This window comes from Petaurus breviceps, unplaced genomic scaffold (assembly GCF_028583685.1).
Source record: "Petaurus breviceps papuanus isolate PSGF00001 unplaced genomic scaffold, PetGlider_PUasm1.0 229, whole genome shotgun sequence".
Lineage (NCBI taxonomy): Eukaryota > Metazoa > Chordata > Mammalia > Diprotodontia > Petauridae > Petaurus > Petaurus breviceps.
Window position 1 is genome coordinate 5909463 of NW_027185903.1, and position 19335 is coordinate 5928797.

A 19335-nucleotide genomic window follows, 5' to 3' on the forward strand; every position below is an offset into this window, starting at 1 on the left:
CAAGATTATAATTATATGCAGTATTCCCCCCTTCTAACAAAAAGGAAGGGAAGTATATTCTCATACCGTGTTTCCCTGATAATAAGACACTGTCTTATTATATTTTTTGGACAGAAAAACACCAGAGGGCTTATTTTAATGAACATTGACAGCAATTTTAATAAACAGGTAAATGTGAACAAAAAAATGTACCTTTATTCAATAATGAATTCAATAAAGAACAGGATGACGCGTTCACTGCTGCAGCTCTGATTGGATGCAGCTCGGAGCGCAGCGTGCGTTTCACGGGGCGGGGGGGCGGTGCATACAGAGGGTACCGTAATGTAGCGTGTAGCGCAGAGAATCACCTTCACTACAGTAGCAATCTCAATAGGGCTTATTTTCGGGGGAGGGCTTATTTTAGAGGAATCTTACACAGTAAGGGGAGGGCTTATTTTTGGGGAAACATGGTATATCTTTCTAGAAGCTGGTCTTGGTCATTATAACCAGAGAATTCCATTTCAGGTTTCTGTCATCATTCTTCCCATTGACCCTGTTGTCATTCGCATATATTGTTTTCCTGGTTCTAATTTGATCACTTACCACACTTTTCTGTACTCTTTATATTCAACATATATTCAGAGCTGTCATATTCCTTTACATTCTTGCACCACAACTTATCTGTCCATCACCCAATTGACAGGCACCTATCTACTTTGTTGCTAATATAAAAAGTACCATAACTTTTGGTCTCCCGATGTCAACCAGGCTGGAAGTAGAGCAGTCATTCTCAGGCCTATCCCCACTGCTGATCAGCATAGAAATTTTGTCTGAACTGTTCTGTGATCTAGGCCAGCTCACTCATCCTTAGGGAAACCCAGTGGCTGCCTACTCCTACAGGTTTATCATTTTGGTGTAGGACTTAGTATAAATACCCAAATGGCTTTAACCCTACTGCAGCTCAGAATTCCCAAGCTCCAATGACCCACCAGCCTCAACCTGCCTAGTATGAATCATAAGTATGAATCACCACATTTAACACCATAAACTATTCTTAATAATCATAGCCTGGCTCTCAGCAATCACTACTTTTTTTTTTTTTTTGCTTTTTGGAGGGCAGTTGGGGTTGTGACTTGCCCAAGGTCACATGGCTAGGTTTTTGTGTTAAGTGTCTGAGGCCGCATTTGAACTCAGGTCCTCCTGACTCCAGGGCCAGTGTTCTATTCACTAGCAATCACTACTTCTTGTCCAACATGGTTACTAACAATCTCTTATTATGGTTATGTCCAACATGGTTACTAACAATCTTATGACCTCTTATATTCCGGAATCTTTTCCTTCAAGACTCAGCTCAAGTCCCACCTACCTCCTCTATCTCTATGAAATTTTTGGAGTTCTCTATTTCAATTAGTTTTATTTACTTATCTGTCTATATGTTAATATTCAATCAGGAGAAAATAAAAGTGTGTAAGGACAATTACATATATATATATATAAAACCCCTAGTATGGTATCCATATAATACATGAACAAGCATGATGATTTAGCAAGGACACTGAAGAGTAAGAAGAACAGTATGAAGTTAAAACCAAGAAAGGGTAACATCACAGGAACTAAGGGAGATGAGAACATCCAGAAGAAATATGCAGCTGAGAATATCAAAAGATGTAGGGTCAATAAAGATGTAGACTGAGAGAAGGCCCCTGGATTTTGCAGCTAAAAGATCATCAGTACCCTTGGTGAGAGGAGTTTCACTACACTAGCAGGGTTAGGAAATAAAGAATGGGAGGTCAGGAAATGGAGCCAATGAACAGAGAATCATTTTAAGACTCACTGTAGAAGTAGTAACAACTCTCTTCTTCCTTGAAACTACTATAGCACTTACTGTCTATATCACTTACCTGACAATTACTCTGTGATCTCTCTTATTAAGTGAACTGTTATTTATTCCATCTTATTATTCAACTTTTCACAAATTCGTATTTTGTAAACATCAAGGGAATATATTATATTTCTCTGTGTCCAAAATAGGCTCTCACCTTCCCAGAAGTAAACTGTCTGGGCACAAAACAGACCAACACCTCCTCAGGGATATAAATTCTGCTTCCAGGTGCTTTGTTTCATAGAGTTCAGCCTTTGCCATATCTTGCTAGGGCACAGGAGTCCACACCACCTCCCACTGTAGCATGTAAAACCTTTTTGCCAGTTCCCCTTTGTCTGTTGTCTTCTCCTCCATCCCCGCTAGGATATAAGTATTTGAAGACAGAAACTATTTTGTTTGCTTGTATTTGTAGCCCCAGAACATAGTAAGGTAGCTATCTTAAGAAATATTATTTTAATAACTGCTGTTGCTTAAATCAAAATTGCCCAGAGAAAGTATAAGAGAAGGAGGCTTACAGTATATTTGGGGGAGACACTTTGTCTCCTACCTTCTTTCTGCTTTTGCCACCTATTAGGGATAATTAATGATGATCACAACATCATGTGGGAAAAGGGGGGAAGTATGAAATAAGAGAGCTGTTTGGTCTTTTCTGCACTTCTTATATTATTGCTTTTATGCTATTTTTGCCTTTTAATTCTTTTCAGTGAAACACCAACCACTATTCCTTTTGAAGGAGAATCTTAAAAAAAAATACAAAGCACCTCCCTTTCTTATGAATTAAGCTTGATAAAGAATTTGTCTCTCTTGTTTCCATGCTTAGAGCCAGATTCTTTCTGAGGAGTATTAGTAAAAGTGTACGTTAGAGGAAACATTCCTGCTGTCCTGGGTCTTTTTCACAGCCCTGAGAGTCTCTGGAAAGCAGCACTTGCTTAAAAGACAAGAGGCATGCTTTTAGTTAAATCACAGAGAAAGTTGGTGGGATATTGTATTGAGATGACCTCAAAGGTCTTTTCCAACCTTAAGTTGGAATATCTAAGTCTATGAGTTTATGAATGCTATCAGATATTGATAAATTAATTTCATAGAGTGGAAATTTGGTGACTGTGTTTTAGTTCAATTTCTTTTCAATGGGCATTGAGAAAATGGTATATCAAAGGAAGAAAAACAAAAGGGTTAGAAAAGTATATTAGCTAATTCATTTGTCTTTACAAGTTATTACAGGTGGTCAGCAAAACCTAGGATGAAAAATATTCAAAGAAATACTAACCTAGAATTTTAAATTTAATATATTTTACTACAAGTTTAAATTTACACAACTCATATTCATTGAAAGTCTAGTAAACAAAAGAGGGCTTAACTGGAACAATTCCATGCTAACTGTGCCAAGCTATATCAACTGAGATGATAAAAGTTTTCTCTCAGGATCCAAGGAGCCAAGGAACATGCCAGTAAGTATACTCACTAATGGTTCGAACAGGCTTCTTTATTAGGAACAAATGTGCCATCTCTGTTTGCATCCACCCCTGGGGATATCAGCCCTCCTGAAATCTGAGATACATGGCAGCACAGATGTTACCAGACTTTACACCAACTAGGAAAGTAGCCTAAGTATCCATAAGGATCCAAGCCCCTAAGTTGTGACCACCCTCCCAAAACAATTGCTGCCTTCATGTCATTTATTAGTCACAGTACCTGGAAAAGCTTGATAAGAATGGAGCGTTACAAAATAGGTGAAAGTTCAGATTTCATCAGCTACCTCTGCACTGGGTAAGTAGTCTCAGAGTTAAAAGAATCACAGACCAAGAGCTGGAAAACAACCTTGAAGGTCATCTTGAACAAACTAAGAGGGCAAATAGTTAAAAAATCTCTAAATGGCAGCAGAGTGTCACATCGTTCAAATAGACCTTCAAGGTCTATGTTATTAATGAGGTCTTCTGGACCAATTCACAATGAATACAACAACATCATAACAAAATCTTGAGATAAACTTATCAGCATGACTCTAACTTGTTACTATGTGGACACAGAAATTTCAAGAAGCCCAGTTTGCCCATTTATTCTTTTACTCCATGATCAACCAACCAACCAACCACCATTTATCATCTATCAACAAGCATATTTTTAAGCTCCTACTATGTGTGAGGCACTGGCTAAGAGTATTGGGGATACAAATACAAGGAACAAAACAGTATCAATAGATACTAACTGGACAGGCAAGTACATATATAAATATGTATATAATAGATATAGAGAGAACAAATACAAAGTAGTTAAATTCTAGGCAGTTTAAGAGGGAGGGCATTAGCAACTGAAGGGAACCAGGAAAAACTTCTAGAAGGTAGTATTGATTTAATTCTTAAAGGAAGTAAGGGATTCTATAAGAGTCAAGAAAGGAAGGAGTGCACTCCACACATCTAGAGGGTCAATACAAAGGTAGAGAAAGGAGATGGAGCATTGTGTGTAAGGAATAGAGTAGGACATACTGGCTAGATCACAGAGTGTAGCAGAAGTAATGTGCACCCAGGACGGAAAGACAGGTTGGGGTCTGGTGATAAAGGGTTTTAAAAACTAAGCCAAGGAACTTACATTTGATCCTAGAGGCAATAGGGTACCACTGTGTTTACTGAGTAGGGGAGTGACTTGGTGTCACTGTGCAATAATCTGGTGAAGATATGAAGGGATGGAGTCAAAGGCACATGGCCTCAGCATCTATGCATACTATGTAATTTTCACTTCTTTGAAATTTTCACTTCTTTCTATTACTTTTAATTGTTCTTCAGTATATTTTTATGCTTAAGTATTACCAAAAGGTCACATATCATTTCGGGTAATCACAGAATCTTAATTTAGAAGGGACTTTGAAGGGCATCTATTTCAATTCGTACCTGAATAACAAATGCCTCTACAACAGATGGGGTAGTCACCTAGTATTTTCTTAAAGGCCTCCAGTGAGGAGGAGGCCACTACTTACTGAGCAGCAGTCCATCCCATTCCCCATAAACTGTTAGCATATTTTTTTTCTTTCATTTAGTGTAAATCTACCTTGCTCCTAGTTCTGCCAGAATGAATCACATCTTTCACATGACAGCCCTCTCAAATACTTAAATATTTACCACGTCTTCCATGGTTCACTCTTCTTCAAACTTAATATTCCCACATTTTTTACATAATTGCCACAAGACATGATAGAGCTTTGCCATTCTGGTTGCACTCCTCTGGAGACCTTCCAGCTCACGGTACCAATTTTTCCATTTTGGTTATATTTCTCCAAAGCTCTTGCTGTGTATGAATCACATGGTACAGACTGGCTGCCTCTGAGTTTCAACAAGTAATGCAAGAAGTAGAAGACCTTCTGAGGTCCCTCTATTACTGAGGCAGGTGTTCTTAAGCTGGGGTCCATAAACTTTTTTTAAAAAATATTTTAAGAACTGTATTTCAGTATAACTGATTTCCTTTGTAATCTTATGTATTTTATTTTATGCATTTAAAAACATATTTCTGATAAGAGCTCCATAGGTTTTATCAAATCTGCCAAAGGGGTCCTGACACAAAATATGGTAAGAACCCAGGCTCTTTGTATGACATGGATTACAGGATTCGTAGTTGGAAGAGATCTTAGAAACCATTTAAGCCAATATTCTCATTTAGAATACTGGGAAACTAAGATTCCAGAAAGGAAGCATCCTGACCAAAGTCACACAGATCGTTTCTGAGGAGGGGCAAAAATGTTAATATTAGATTCTTTCTTTTTTCTCAGAACCCTCAGAAGCCCTAATATAAGACAGTCATCAAGTAAACTGAGGTGCTTACAACCACTAAAAAATTAAAAAGCGAAACATCCAGTGACTCACCAGGCTTTTGATCCTGTTCCAGTACACAAATTGAGTCCCGAACTCTTCTGTTTTTCCCAGGGACCATCATCAACTGATATTTCATAGTAGGAGGCCCTATGAATTGAAAATGTAAAACTGGGTTTGCAGGATTTATAGTTCACCCTGAGTAAAACAGAACATAGCCCACTATTAGAACCACTGCATTCTAAATAAATAAATTCTAAATTAGGTAAAGGTACTTTTCACTGTGACTGTGAAACTGATTCAGTTTTTGTTTTAAAAAATAAAATCATCTCCTACTCTGTCTGACTCATTCCTTTTTCACAATCACTTTTTTAAAAATTTCTAAAAGAAGATTCTTCAGGTAATTTTTGGAGGTAATTATATCTCCTGTCCTCACAGCATGTAGTAAAATGACTCACCTCATTACCCAAAAGAACATAACTTTTAAGTGGGCTTCATTTCTTCAAAAAAATGAATACTTACTAAATACTACATCTAGTAGTCCCTGAACCAAGTTAAATAAGAACTACTTACATCTTAAATGATATACTATGCTTGCCTTTGAACTGGCCAATGTAACAATAATATTTGGTTAGAGTCCAAAGAAAATCTCAACCACTTCTTAAAATTTAAAAATATAGCACTAGGTAAAATTGGCGATGAAAAGGAAAGACCATTGCTCTTAATAGATGTATCTCAAATCAAATGAATTACCTTTACCTTTAAATGAAAGTGAAAATTTTATATTGAAACGTAATTTTGAGTGATTTCCAACTGTTTGGGAGTTTCTGAAAGATGCTATTATTAGTTGCAATAGATATTATCCCTGGCAGAGAAAAGTAATCATTTTAGCAGAAGGTGAGGAAAAACTTGTAGGCATAGCCTTTTTAAGCAATTAAACATGTTTGTCACATTGGTCCAAGAAAGAATTATCTTCTAATACAAACTTTTTTGTTATTTCTGAAAGGTTTCAATTTGGTCAATATCTCACATGTCTTTAATTCTTCTTCTTCTTCTTCTTTTTTTTTTTTAAAGCAATCGGGGTTAAGTAACTTTCTCAAGGTCACATGGCCAGTTATTTCTGGGTGTGGTGCTGAGTATCTGAGCCCGGATTTGATCCAGGTCATCCTGACACTGGAGCCGGTGCTCTTACTCGCTGAGCCACCTGGCTGCCCCTAAGCAAGTGGGGTTAAGTAACTTGCTCAAGGTTACACGGCCAGGTGTTTCTGGGTGGGTGCTAAGTATCTGAGCCTGGATTCGATCTCCAGGTCATCCTGACACTGGAGCCGGTGTTCTTACTCGATGTGCTACCTGGCCGCCCCCCTTAATTCTTCTTACAAAATTTAAAGTTTTGTTCTACTCATTTGTATTTTCTCTTGAAGCACATCCATGTTTGGTCTGTGCAGAAAATGTACAATGAGGGTGGCACATTTACTGCACATGTCCAGACAAACAAGGCCTGCCTAAGGAGAAGGAATGGCTGTCACCATACTGAGAGCAAACAGAAAAATGGGATTAAAGGCATGTGGAGACACAAGAAATACAAAAAGGAAAAAAGAAAGTTATATAATAAACCAAAAGCATCTAAAACTAAAAAGGAGAAGACCAGCAAAAGCCAAAATGGCCTGAAATAATAGCAAAGGATATTATGATAGCAAGAAAGGAAATTAAAGGAAATTGGAGGAGTAGAAGAAATTAAAGAGGATGGAAAAGGATTTATTAAAGAAAGTGAGAAGAAGGGTAGGGCCTGAGTAAGACAACACAAGAAAAGAGAGATTAGAGTCTGGAGAGATAAAAAGACTAAGAATAAGAGAAAATACAGGGGATAATACAGATTATACTGGGCAAATTAATGTGATTATTACATGCAGGTTTATAAAAGATTAGTCAATCCTCGGAATTTTGTTCCAGGAAAACGATTTTTTAAAGAAACTCACAGTCCCTTTAGAGTTGTTATACCTCTTCTTACACTGTCCACAGCGACAGCCCAAGAATGAGACATTCTAGGTTAGGACAAATGGAAAAGAAAAAAGGGCTTTTTGGGTCGTTTAAAGGGTTAAGTGTTCCTAACTTTAAACACACCTTATGCTTATCAGTGAGGCAGAATTATTAGGAATATTTAGCACTTTGAAAATAAAAAATACAGAGCAACTGCATTATAACATGATCGGTATCTGTGTCAATCAGACACTGTAAAATAGAAACTCTTTGGGTACGATAAACAAAATCTTTTGCATCGGGTTCAAGACTTGAACCAATATATACCAAATTTTACTCTAAAGAACAGCATCACATATGAATATGCCGCAGTCTTACAAAATGCAGTACAAAGAATGTCTATGACTATAGGCTTTTATCTAATAAATATGAATGACAGCATAAGAAGCAAAGGGACCAAAAATGCAACATGACTCCTATCAATTCAAAAGAGGGAAGTGCAATCAGGTTCCTTCCAGGGATAACCCACGAACCTATGAAGTCACAAGAGGCCTGGATAGCACAAAAGTACTTGAAGGAGGTGAACTTTTTCCAATTTCTTCAAAGTTTTCTCCTTGGTATATAATAAAATAGAAAAAGGAATGTTCTCATTTTATTACTGCCAGCACACAAAAATGTACATTACTGATCTTATTTCACTTTAGATTTGTTAGGTCTTATAAATACTTGTCTTCATACAATAATTTCTCTACTATACTGAAACATACAGATCAAACCTATTAAAACACAAAAGAAGACAATCAAATTCTTATTGCATTGGCATTTTGTCCTATACAATACTGCCTGAGGTGAGAGGGCACAGAGTTTGAGCTTTTTTTTTTTTCACTGTAAATATCAACTGTTGACAAGACTTGATCTGGAGCAAACTACAGACTTCATGTAATTACTAGAGAATTCAGGGATGTACCAAGAGGAGGAAAGATAGTTATAAATCAAGTTCCTAGGGTTGCTAGGATGGCAAATAATCAGGTAAAGAGATAGCTGTAAGTCTCAAGCTCCTACTCTTCGCAATAAAATTAGCAAAAGGAAGAGAAATTGTACAAGTACTGGAAGTACCACCAACAGCTAATTCAGCTTTATGGTGTTTTATATACCCAGCTGAGTTCTAATGTTTCCCTGGTGTTTTCTAAATCTATGATGCAAACCTGAACAAATAAAGTCTGGAAGCAACCAAAATAGAGGAATGAATTTGAAAGAAAGGGGAGAATGAAAAAATACAAAATTAAAACATATATTCCATGCAAAAATATTAATTAATCAACTAAATCAAGGAGTAAAAATAAAATCTTTCAAATTTATGCTTTGAAAATTCAATGGATTTCCAAAGAACAATCTAACAAACATAAAAATGACAAAATTAAGAGCATAAGTTTTAACATACCTGGATGACAAACTCTCCCCAATGAAGACTTCATTTAGTGCTCTCACTGGCAAAAGTTGTGGCCCAGAAACCTCAGATCCTGTAGGTAAAGAAATATAAATGGCCAAGATATTTGCTAATATTAACTATATGTGTACATATGTAAACCTATATATGCATGTGTGTGTTAGACACAGACATACAGGAATATTTTAACATAAAATTTTTATTTAGTAAGATTATCCCTCTATTTTCGAATTTGGAAACATGCACATTAAATACATATCAATTAAATACATTTCTCCCCGAGACAAAATTCAAAATGCCATCCATCCTTTCTCCAAAAATATAAGTCAGCCACATGATAATCACATCCTCTATCTTCAACAATATTAAGTATCTCTTTACAAACTTTTTAATAATAATATCCGACTCACAAGTCCTACTAAACATACTTCTGCTTAGGTTTTTTACTATAGTATCAGACAAGTTAAAACATTTTACTTTCACAAGCAAAGTAAGCACAACTCACCCTAAAAACTTATTTGAAAGTTCACACTTATAGGACAAAGTAAGGGTAATCATCTATTAAAATGACTTTAATTTACCATTTTAAGAAATTTTATGATAAGCCTTTTTATGATATTTATCATTTTATGGTAAATCCCCTCACAAACATAATCTAAATTATAAAAATTTTACTCACAGAACTTTTAGGGAATGTACATATAACATTACATCAAGGCATATCTATGTTATCTAACACCAACTAATATACCTGCATGTATGTTAAGTGTCTCATGGCTAGGAAAAAAAAGACAAATTTACCATCTTCAGTACCACATAAAAAATATGCAAAATTTTTACTGGGTAATTTTTCACGTGCACATATAAGAACAAAAGTCTTTACCAGATAAAGAGCAAAGCATTCTGAATTTTGAAAAATTCTGTCAAAATTTCTGTTCTCAGCTCTTACATTCTTTAATCTGAACATGCTGCTGTTTTCTTTATTCTTAATGTGTCACTAAGATAGTTAAGCCTCCAGAAAACTCAAGAATATTCACAGGATCAAAGATTTAGAGCTGTGAGGAACTTTAGGAGTCATCTTGTCCAATCCCTTCATTTTAGATATGAGAGTAAGGCCCATGGGGTTAAATGACCCACTGGAGTTCACACAAGTAATAAGTGGCAAAGCCAGGATTCAATCCAAGTTCCTATACAAAAAAAAATCCTCCTTTACTAAAAAAATAATAGAAAAGATACAAAAGGCAAAAAAAGCAAGATATCAAAAATCAGTATTACATCATAACATTCTTTTTCCCCCAAATGCAATTATTGAAAGAAAAATGAAGTAACAAATCCTGTCAATCAATAGAAAAATCCTGAATGCAATGTTCTATCCATCCTTCAAAAGATCAACTCAAATGCCACCTCAAAGATCAACATCTGATTCTCCTGGAAATGAACAAATTAGCTTCATTTCCATCACACTTATGGGTTGTTATTCTTTACTATAATAGACTTTATATAAAAGATGTCCTCAAAATATGTACACGCTTCAGTTAATAACTTCTAATTTTTTCTCTGAAAAAGAAGAGTTATTATAGAATTTTTTGTTTGGGTTTTTTTTTTTTGCTTTTTTTGGAAGGAGGAAGGTAGGGCAGTTGGGGTTAGGTGACTTGCCCAAGGTCACACAGCTAGTTTTTGTGTTAAGTGTCTGAGGCCGAATTTGAACTCAGGTCCTCCAGACTCCAGGGCCAGTGCTCTATTCACTACACCACCTAGCCACCCCTATTATAGAGTTCTGAACTAATAAAGCATGTGTGTGTGTTTTGGGAACACCCTGTATATCATATCTTTCTAGTAAATTATAATTACTGTGACATATAAGAACTATATTTTATCCAAACTTTATCATACCCTGCACTTGGCAGAGAACTTGTCACAAAATAGGCTTTAAATAAAAAATAATTTATTAAGTACTTATTATGTTCAAAGTACAATTCTTGGCACTGGAGATTTGAAGACAAAATGAACAGTCCCTGACCTCAACAAGCTTACATTCAACATGTAATGAACTGACTCAATCTAGAGGCAGTTCTTCATTATCAAGTTTAGAATGTTGGAAGGATATCATAATTACGTATAAGACAATTCCCTGTACTTCCACCCCTCAAAGAGCCATTCAATTCACTTATACTACTTGCAACAATTATTTACTGACCCCCAGATATATTCTCAGAATTTAACATTTGATTCAGTCTTCTACTATACCCCAGTTTCATACCATTAACCTCAAAGACTTCAAAGTTTACAGTGATAACCTGTTTTAGCAATCCAACCTCTCAATTCGTTTATGCCATCAGCTCCAACAACCTCCCATCTCACAGCAATCACACTTAACCATAACCACGAGAACTGCATCACTTCTGAAGTAACTGAACATGAAAGATCTATCTTCTACCTCTTCCACTTTCTTAGTCAGCTACCTATCATTTGTTCTTACTGCAGCCTTCAGTCCCTCAATATATTTTTCCTATTATTCCAACCCAACTCTCCCCTCCTCTGGCTTGCTTTTCCTACAAACTCTTTCAAGTTTTTATCCCATGTTTTCCACTTTAGTGTCTCACTACCGACTCCCTAGAATCCCTTATCCCACTGACCTTCCACTGATCCCGAGCTGCGAATCCTCATTTCTGGGTAACCCTCACCATCCGATTTCTGTGTTTCTGCTCCAGGGCTGCTGAGTATCACTGGAGAAAGTCACAAAATTAAACTGATTTCACCGCTACAAATTTATGTCAGATAACCTCTAGGTCCTCACTAGGTCCTCATTCAATAAACCTTTTTGCTCTATCATATTTATTTTATCATAGGTAAGGGGGTAAATAGGCTATGGGTGGAGATAAGAAGCCTACTAAAGAAGTAGTTTGGGATGAATTGTACATTCAAATAATGTATCAGTAAGCTAATATATATAGTGATAGTTCTCTGAGAAAAGCGTTGAATTAGAGAAAAGGGAAAAGATTAAGCAAAATATATGAAGAGACAGTAAAACCTTGGCCTGAACAATTGACTATTAGAAGCTAACTTTTGCCAGAAACAGAGATAGGGACTATGCTGGTGCATATTAACAACTGTATAACGAGAATAAACATCATCAGAACGGATGAATGAGTGACAGCTGAGGAAGAACAACCTCTCGGAGCCTTAGCCATCACCACTGGCTAGAACGATCCTATCTCTGACACAGGAAGGCTCTGGAGCTTTGAAACTCCACTATGATCATGATCTTCAATATCTCTTTCCCACTCCTACTTTGTTATGCTGAACCTACTATTCATTTTTATGATGATCCTTTGTTCCTCAATTCATTTATCTTTTTGTATCAACCAAATAAAGAAAAACTATCATATAAGTAACAAAACGACTAATTATATTTTAACAGACAGGACACATCTCATCACTGATGGAGAAGAGATTCTCAAATTAGCTGTCTATATAAACTTAAATTACCAATTTGCTAGAATAAAATTCTAAATTAATATGAAATCGGAAGTAAAATGAGAAAGATGAACTACAACCAGAACACCAATTAATCAAACCACTGTGGAAAAATACAGATGGAGGAATAGCCATTAACAGATGATAATAATTTCTTAAAGTTTAACTTATATAAATAAGTTATCACAATAAGGAGATCAAGGAGCCCAGAAACCAGCTTCATTCAGAAAACATCTGATCTTGCTAAGCAGAGAATATGAACTCATTTAAAAAATCTTACTGAAAGGATGGTGTAGCAGCAACCATATTGGCATACCCAGGATGGCTGTTAGCACAGGTTCTTAGATCTGCTTTACTAGGAAAGATAGATGTTCAAGGAGCCAACAATCTTTTTTAATTGCATTTGTTAGTTCAGGGGAAAAAGCAGCACCCTGAACTTCAGAGAAAATCCAAACAAATAAAACAGAAAATATAAGCAGAGAAATAAATACCAACAGACAGGGCTTATGTCTAAGAAATTAGCACAGATCAACAGACAGATCCAACTGTCTGACCAAGGCAATACATACATGGTTATCAGAGAGAGAAGCACCAAGATCTGGGTTTTTTAAAGGAGGGGTGCACGCTCCTTAATGGCTATCCAGAGTCTCATCTGGTCAAATCACAAAAACACTCTTCAATGAGTGAACCCCCAAGCAAAATGCTAACCTCTGAGTATATATACATATATATCCTTTTTAGGGTCACAGGGCATCACAACCCTCATGACTCAGTGCCTTATTAGAGATGTGAAAGACTTCCTACAAACAAGCCTCCCCTAAGCAAGCTTCCCTTAATGAGCTCCACATGAGGCTTATTAATGGGCAGGGAAGATCTTGTATCTCATTAACATTATAGATGGTAAAAGACCAGATGGTATTACCATAAAACAGTGAGTAGTAGTAACAGGAATAAATTTATAGAAAGCTTGACCAGAAACCCAAATGAGAAAAACCACTCAAAGAGCAGTGAAGATGAAACTTGAAGAAGGATAACACCAGACAAAAACGGAAAAGATATATAATGACTTTTGTAACAAACTGTTTTCACCATGAAGGACAGTAGAACCACCGCATCTGAAACTGATTATCAGTCCATGCTAATATATTTCCAGTTTTTTAAAATTCATTTTGCATGGAAAATGCCAACTTTTTTGTTCAGCATGAATGAGAAAAATCTAAGATTCTTCAAACAAAAGATAAAGTAAATATATCTGTCCACTACAAGGCCATGCAAAGAATCCCATTATGTTCTGATTCAAACACAAATTTAAGATCACTGCCCTCAAACATCTCTAACGGCTGGTACCACACTGCATTTGTTTTACACAATATTCTAACTCAGAACTTTCAGCCTACCATCTTTTATGATCACCAACATTCAACTAAAAAAACACTTATTAACAAGTTATTAACTTGTTATTATAAATATTAAATAAATATTACTTATTAACACTTAATAACAATTATTATTAAAAAGAACACATTCAGGTCCTTTGTTAGATAGTAAAGAAAAAAAATGGAACAACTCCCCCTACTCTACAGGAATCTCATTTACTAACCCATCCAAACAATCAATGATGTCCACCTACTCTTGTCCCTTAAATTAGTTCTTACATTTATTAGTCCAGTCACACAGTTGCTCTCTCCCTGCTACTAAGTAATCGAATGCTACTAGAAGTAATCACCAAACTACACTGACAGGATCAGTGATCACTTAATTCCAGTTACCAATCAGGTCCTTACTCTTGCCTAGCAACTCTTTTATTGTCTCTCCCTGACTCTCACACTCCTCATAGCAGGCATTCCAAATCTTCTTTTCTCTCCTTAAACTTTGAAGCTAATGTTCTAGACTGAGATTATGGTCATCTGACATAAAGCTCCCTTATCCTCCTTCCTCCATGTATCAAAACCTCATTCTGTCTTCTCCCATAAGCTCACACCCTCTAAATCTATGAGGATGAGGCAGACCTAATAACTCTGCCCACTTGTGACCATTACATCCCTTCCCATTTACTCAATCAATCTATTCAATCATCCCTCCTCTTTCATATACATTCAACCCAAGGTCAAGCAGCAAACTGTCCCAAATCATTCTCAAATGAAGAATTATAAACTATTAACAATCACTGATAATTAAGAAGAGAAATACAAATAAAACAACTCTGAGGTTTCACCTTATACTCAGAAAATTGGCAAAGATCATATCTAAAATGTAGGGGGCTTAAGAAAACTAACATTCTAGTGCGTTACTGGCAGATGTATGAATTAGTCCAACCAGAGAAACATGGAATTTTGTAACAAAACACAGAAGTGATTAAAATGTCCATGCCCTAATAAACTAGAGATTACACCACCAGGTATACACATAACCCAAGTAAGTTTGGGGCAGAACTACTATCAAGAAAATGAAAACCAAGTTCATACTCAATGATTGGGGAATGGTTAAAGAAAGTATGAGCCATAAACATAACAGAATATTACTGCACTGTAATAAATAACATATAAAGAATTCTGAGATGCATTATTTGAACTGCTGAATAGTGAAGTAAGTAGAACCAGAAAAATAATATACACAGCCACAGCAATGTAAAGGGAATGACCAATAAAATGAATCTGAATATTGTAATTAAAATGACCAAGATAAGACTTAAGAAAACATACCTGTTGAGGGACTCAACCAAGATGGTAGAGTAAAAGCAGGGACTTGATTGAGCTCTCCCCTAAATCCCTCCAAATACCTGTAAAAAATTACTCTAGAGAAATTCTAGAGCAGCAGAATCCACAAAAAGACAGAGCGAAACAAATTTCCAGTCCAAGACAACCAGGAAGGTCAACAGGAAAGGTCTGTTGCAGCAGTCTGAGAGAAGAGCACAGTTCAGCACAAAATGGGCCAGCACAGACCAGACCCCAGCAAACCAGGAACAGGTCTCAGGGGACTGAATCACTGGCAGTTGTGGCAGTTTCCAAACTTCTCAACCCACAGAAGCAAAAGAGAAATTAGAAGGTCAGTAGGAAATATCTGTTGAACCTGGATGAGAGAGGAGCTTAGTCCAGCTCCAGCAACAACTGCAATGGTTGCTTCCGGAGCTCTTGGCCCACAGATGGTGGGGGGATCAAGTGGCTGATCACAGAGAGATTACAGGGAACCTCTTTGCTGAAGCTGATGCAGGATACTCTTGCTTTGCCCAAGCTTGGATCTGGGCTGCAGTCCTAGGTGATGGTCCTGGGGCAAGGAGGAGCACTGGTGAAGCAGAGCTTGTGGCAGCAATGGAGAAGGAATCCTCACAGTTTGAAGGCAGAAAAGAGTAGTTGTGGTCACTCACAAACCAGACCACAGGCCAAGAGAGGAGGAAACACCTCTCCTTTGATCATACCACCTTGGAAGAACTGAAAATTTACAGGTCCCTAGAAGTATCTCTGAAAACAGTTGCATAAAACCCCTGAACCTTGGGATGATACACCCTCCACACTGGAATCAGAGCCCTACCTCAACAAAGAGTTAAAAAGTAAAGTATCTGAGAAAATGAGTAAACAGCATAAAAAAAACTCAGATCATAGAATCTTACTTTGATGACAAAGAAGATCAAAATATACAACCAGAAGAAGACAACAAAGTCAAAGTTACTAGATCCAAAGCCTTCAAGAAAAATATGAATTGGTCACAGGCCATGGAAGAACTCAAAAAGGATTTTGAAAATCAACTAAGAGGAAAAATTGGGAATAGAAATGAGAATGATGCAAGAAAATCATGAAAAACGAGTCAATAGCTTGCTATAAGAGACCCAAAAAAATAATGAATAAAATAACACCTTAAGAAATAATCAACCCAAATGGAAAAAGAGGTCCAAAAAGCCAACAAGGAGAATGCCTTAAAAAGCAGAATCAGCCAAATGAAAAAGGAAGTCCAAAAGCTCATTGAAGAAAATAATTCCTAAAAAATTATAATGGAGCAAATGGAAGCTAATGATTCTATGAGAAAACAAGAAATTATAAAACAAAAACAAAAGAAATGAAAAAAAAAACAGAAGACAAAGTGAAATATCTCATTGGAAAAACCACTGACCTGGAAAATTGATCCAGGAGAGATAATTTTAAAATTACTGGACTACCTGAAAGCCATAATCAAAAAAAGAGCCTAGATATCAAGATATTATCAAGGAAAACTGCCCTGTTATTCTAGAATCGGAGGGTAAAATAGAAAGAATCTACAGATTACCTCCTGAAAGAGATCCCAAAAGGAAAACTTCTAGCCAAATTCTAGAGTTTCCAGGTCAAAGAGAAAATACTGCAAAAAAGTCAGAAAAACAAACTTAAAAATTTAAGTATTGTGGAAACACAATCAGGATAACATAAGAATCTACATTAAGGGATCAAAGGGCTTGGAATGATATTCTGGAGGGCAAAGGAGCTAGGATTAAAACCAAGAATCACTTACCTGGCAAAATTGAGTATAATCCTTCAGGGAAAAAAAATAGATGTTCAATGAAATAGAGGATTTTCAAGCATTCTTTTTTTGAGGGGAGAGCAATTAAGTGACTTGCCCAAAGTCACACGGCTAGTTTTTTGTGTTAAGTGTCTGAGGCCAGATTTGAATTCAGGTCCTCCTGACTCCAGGGCCAGTGCCACAATTCACTGTGCCACCTAGCCACCCCTCAACATTCCTGATGAAAAGACCAGAGCTGAATAGAAAATCTGGCTTTCAAATACAAGAATCAAGAGAAGCATGAAGAGGTAAACAAGAAAGAGAAATTATAAGGGACTTATTAAAGTTAACTATATATAGAAATATACAGATGCATATAGACGGAGGGCATAGTGTGAGTTCAATAAGGGATGATATCTAAAAAATAAAATTAAAAGGTGAGAGAGGAACGTACTGGGAGAAAGAGAAAGGGAGAGGTAGAATGGGGTAAATTACTTCATATAAAAAAGGCAAGAAAAAGCTTTTACAGTAGAGTGGATGATGGGGGAGGTGAGAGGGAATGTGCAAACCTTAGTCTCATCAGATTTGGCTTAAGGCGGGAATAAGATACATCCTCAATTGGGTATGGAAATCTATCTTACCCTACAGGAAAGTAGGGGGGAAGGGGATAAGAGAGAGGGGGATGATAGAAAGGAGAGCAGATTGGGGGAGGGGATAATCAGAAGGAAACACTTTTGAGGAGGGACAGGGCAAAAGAGGGGGGCAAGACAGGATGGAGGGAAATATAGTCTATTACAACATGACTATTATGGAAGTGTTTTGCATGACTACACTTGTATAATCTATATCAAATTGCTTGCCTTCTCAATGAGGGTGGGTGGGGAGGGAGGGAGAGAATCTGCAACTCAAAGTTTGAAAAACAAATGTTAAAAATTGTTTTTACGTGCAAGTGGGAAATAAGATATACAAACAAAGCAATAGGGGTACAGAAATCTATCTTGCCCTACAGGAAAATAGAAGGGGAAAGGGATGAGAAAGGGGACGGTGACAGAAAGAAGGGCAGATTGGGAAAGGGGTAATCAGAATGCATGTTGACTTGGGGGAGGGGGAGGGGAGAGATCGGGAGAAAATTTGGAACTCAAAAATCTTGTGAAAGTGAATGTTGAAACCTAAAAATTAATTTTTTTTTAATACTGAAAATGTACCTCTCCCCCTTCATTAAAGAGGAGAGGGACTAGAGGTCTATTTCATACTGTGTATTGCTGTCATACTGTATATGCTGTCAGACATAACTAATGTGTCGAATGATTTTGCAGAACTTTTTTTTCTCTTAGAAAAAAAATCTACACATGGGATGCTTACTGTGTGAAGAGGAAGAAGATTATATATGTCTACATATATATACATATACATATACATACATATTTTTAAATGAAAATTATGTAAATGCATAACACTAGAAAAGTACCACACTCGGGATTTCAACATCACAGTCCTAGATGTGCTATAGCCATGTCTCCCATCCAATTACAAGATAGACTGTTGATCTATATGTTATGTTTTGAACACAAAAAAAGTTGTCAAAGGGAAAAATTAAAAGTTATTTTTAAGATAATAAATAAAAAATTAATAAATAAAAGTTATTTAAAAGATAAAATTTACTCAATCCACAGAGAGAAAACTTTAAGGCTTAAAGAAAAGAAAGCAAAAGCAGCAAGATAAGGCCAAGGTAACACAAGGAAGAAATCTGTATGAGAAATGACAATTGTCAAGTATGGAAGGACTGATTCACAAGGTAGCTGAAGGAGAAAAAAATACAAAAGCTATAGAAAAAAGTTTAGACCTAATACCAAAAAAGACAACTATGAGAACATCAAACAGCTATCAACATATATGCCTTCTTATACAAAAATACACAGTGTAGTGAACAGAGAAGTGGCCTAGAAACCAGAAAAATCTGGGTTCAAGTCTTATCTCTAACACATATTGGCTCTGTGATCTTGGGCAAGTCACACCTCTCAGTGCTCTAAACAGCCCAGATACTAAATTTCAAAAAGGTGCTGACCTCCATTGGTAGAGCTGCATACACCAGTGAAATAACAGGTTCAGATCCTAGTCCTATGAAATTAAAAGATGCAAGCTCTTTGAGGGCAAAGTCTACTTCATTAAAGGCATCCTATAAACATTTATGTAATTAAACTGAAAGAAAATCACCTACATACATATACACAATGAAGGTAGTAGTAGAGAATAGGTAGATTTTGGTAAACAATATTTTATCGGAGATCACATCTTTACTGTTACATAATTTC

The 19335-nt window shown here is 36.4% G+C and overlaps 1 protein-coding gene across 7 annotated transcripts in view; it reads right to left on the reverse strand.

Annotated features, from left to right (window-relative positions):
* The window catches only part of NADK2 (NAD kinase 2, mitochondrial), a 62678-nt gene that overhangs the window by 15226 nt on the left and 28117 nt on the right, over window positions 1-19335 (reverse strand). The window contains exons 7-11 of one of the 7 annotated variants that reach the window (XR_011169872.1): window positions 11719-11808; window positions 9077-9155; window positions 7635-7700; window positions 5713-5808; window positions 3324-3409 (exon numbers count right to left, since the gene is read on the reverse strand). Coding sequence is in view for 6 of the 7 variants with exons in the window: in XM_069096138.1 (XP_068952239.1) it covers window positions 5713-5808; window positions 7635-7700; window positions 9077-9155; window positions 11719-11808 (331 nt within the window). In the remaining variant the exon portion in view is untranslated. Of the gene's footprint in view, window positions 1-3323; window positions 3410-5712; window positions 5857-7634; window positions 7701-9076; window positions 9156-11718; window positions 11809-19335 lie in introns of all 7 variants that reach the window. The other 6 variants (XM_069096138.1, XM_069096139.1, XM_069096142.1 and 3 more) reach the window with 6 other exon arrangements.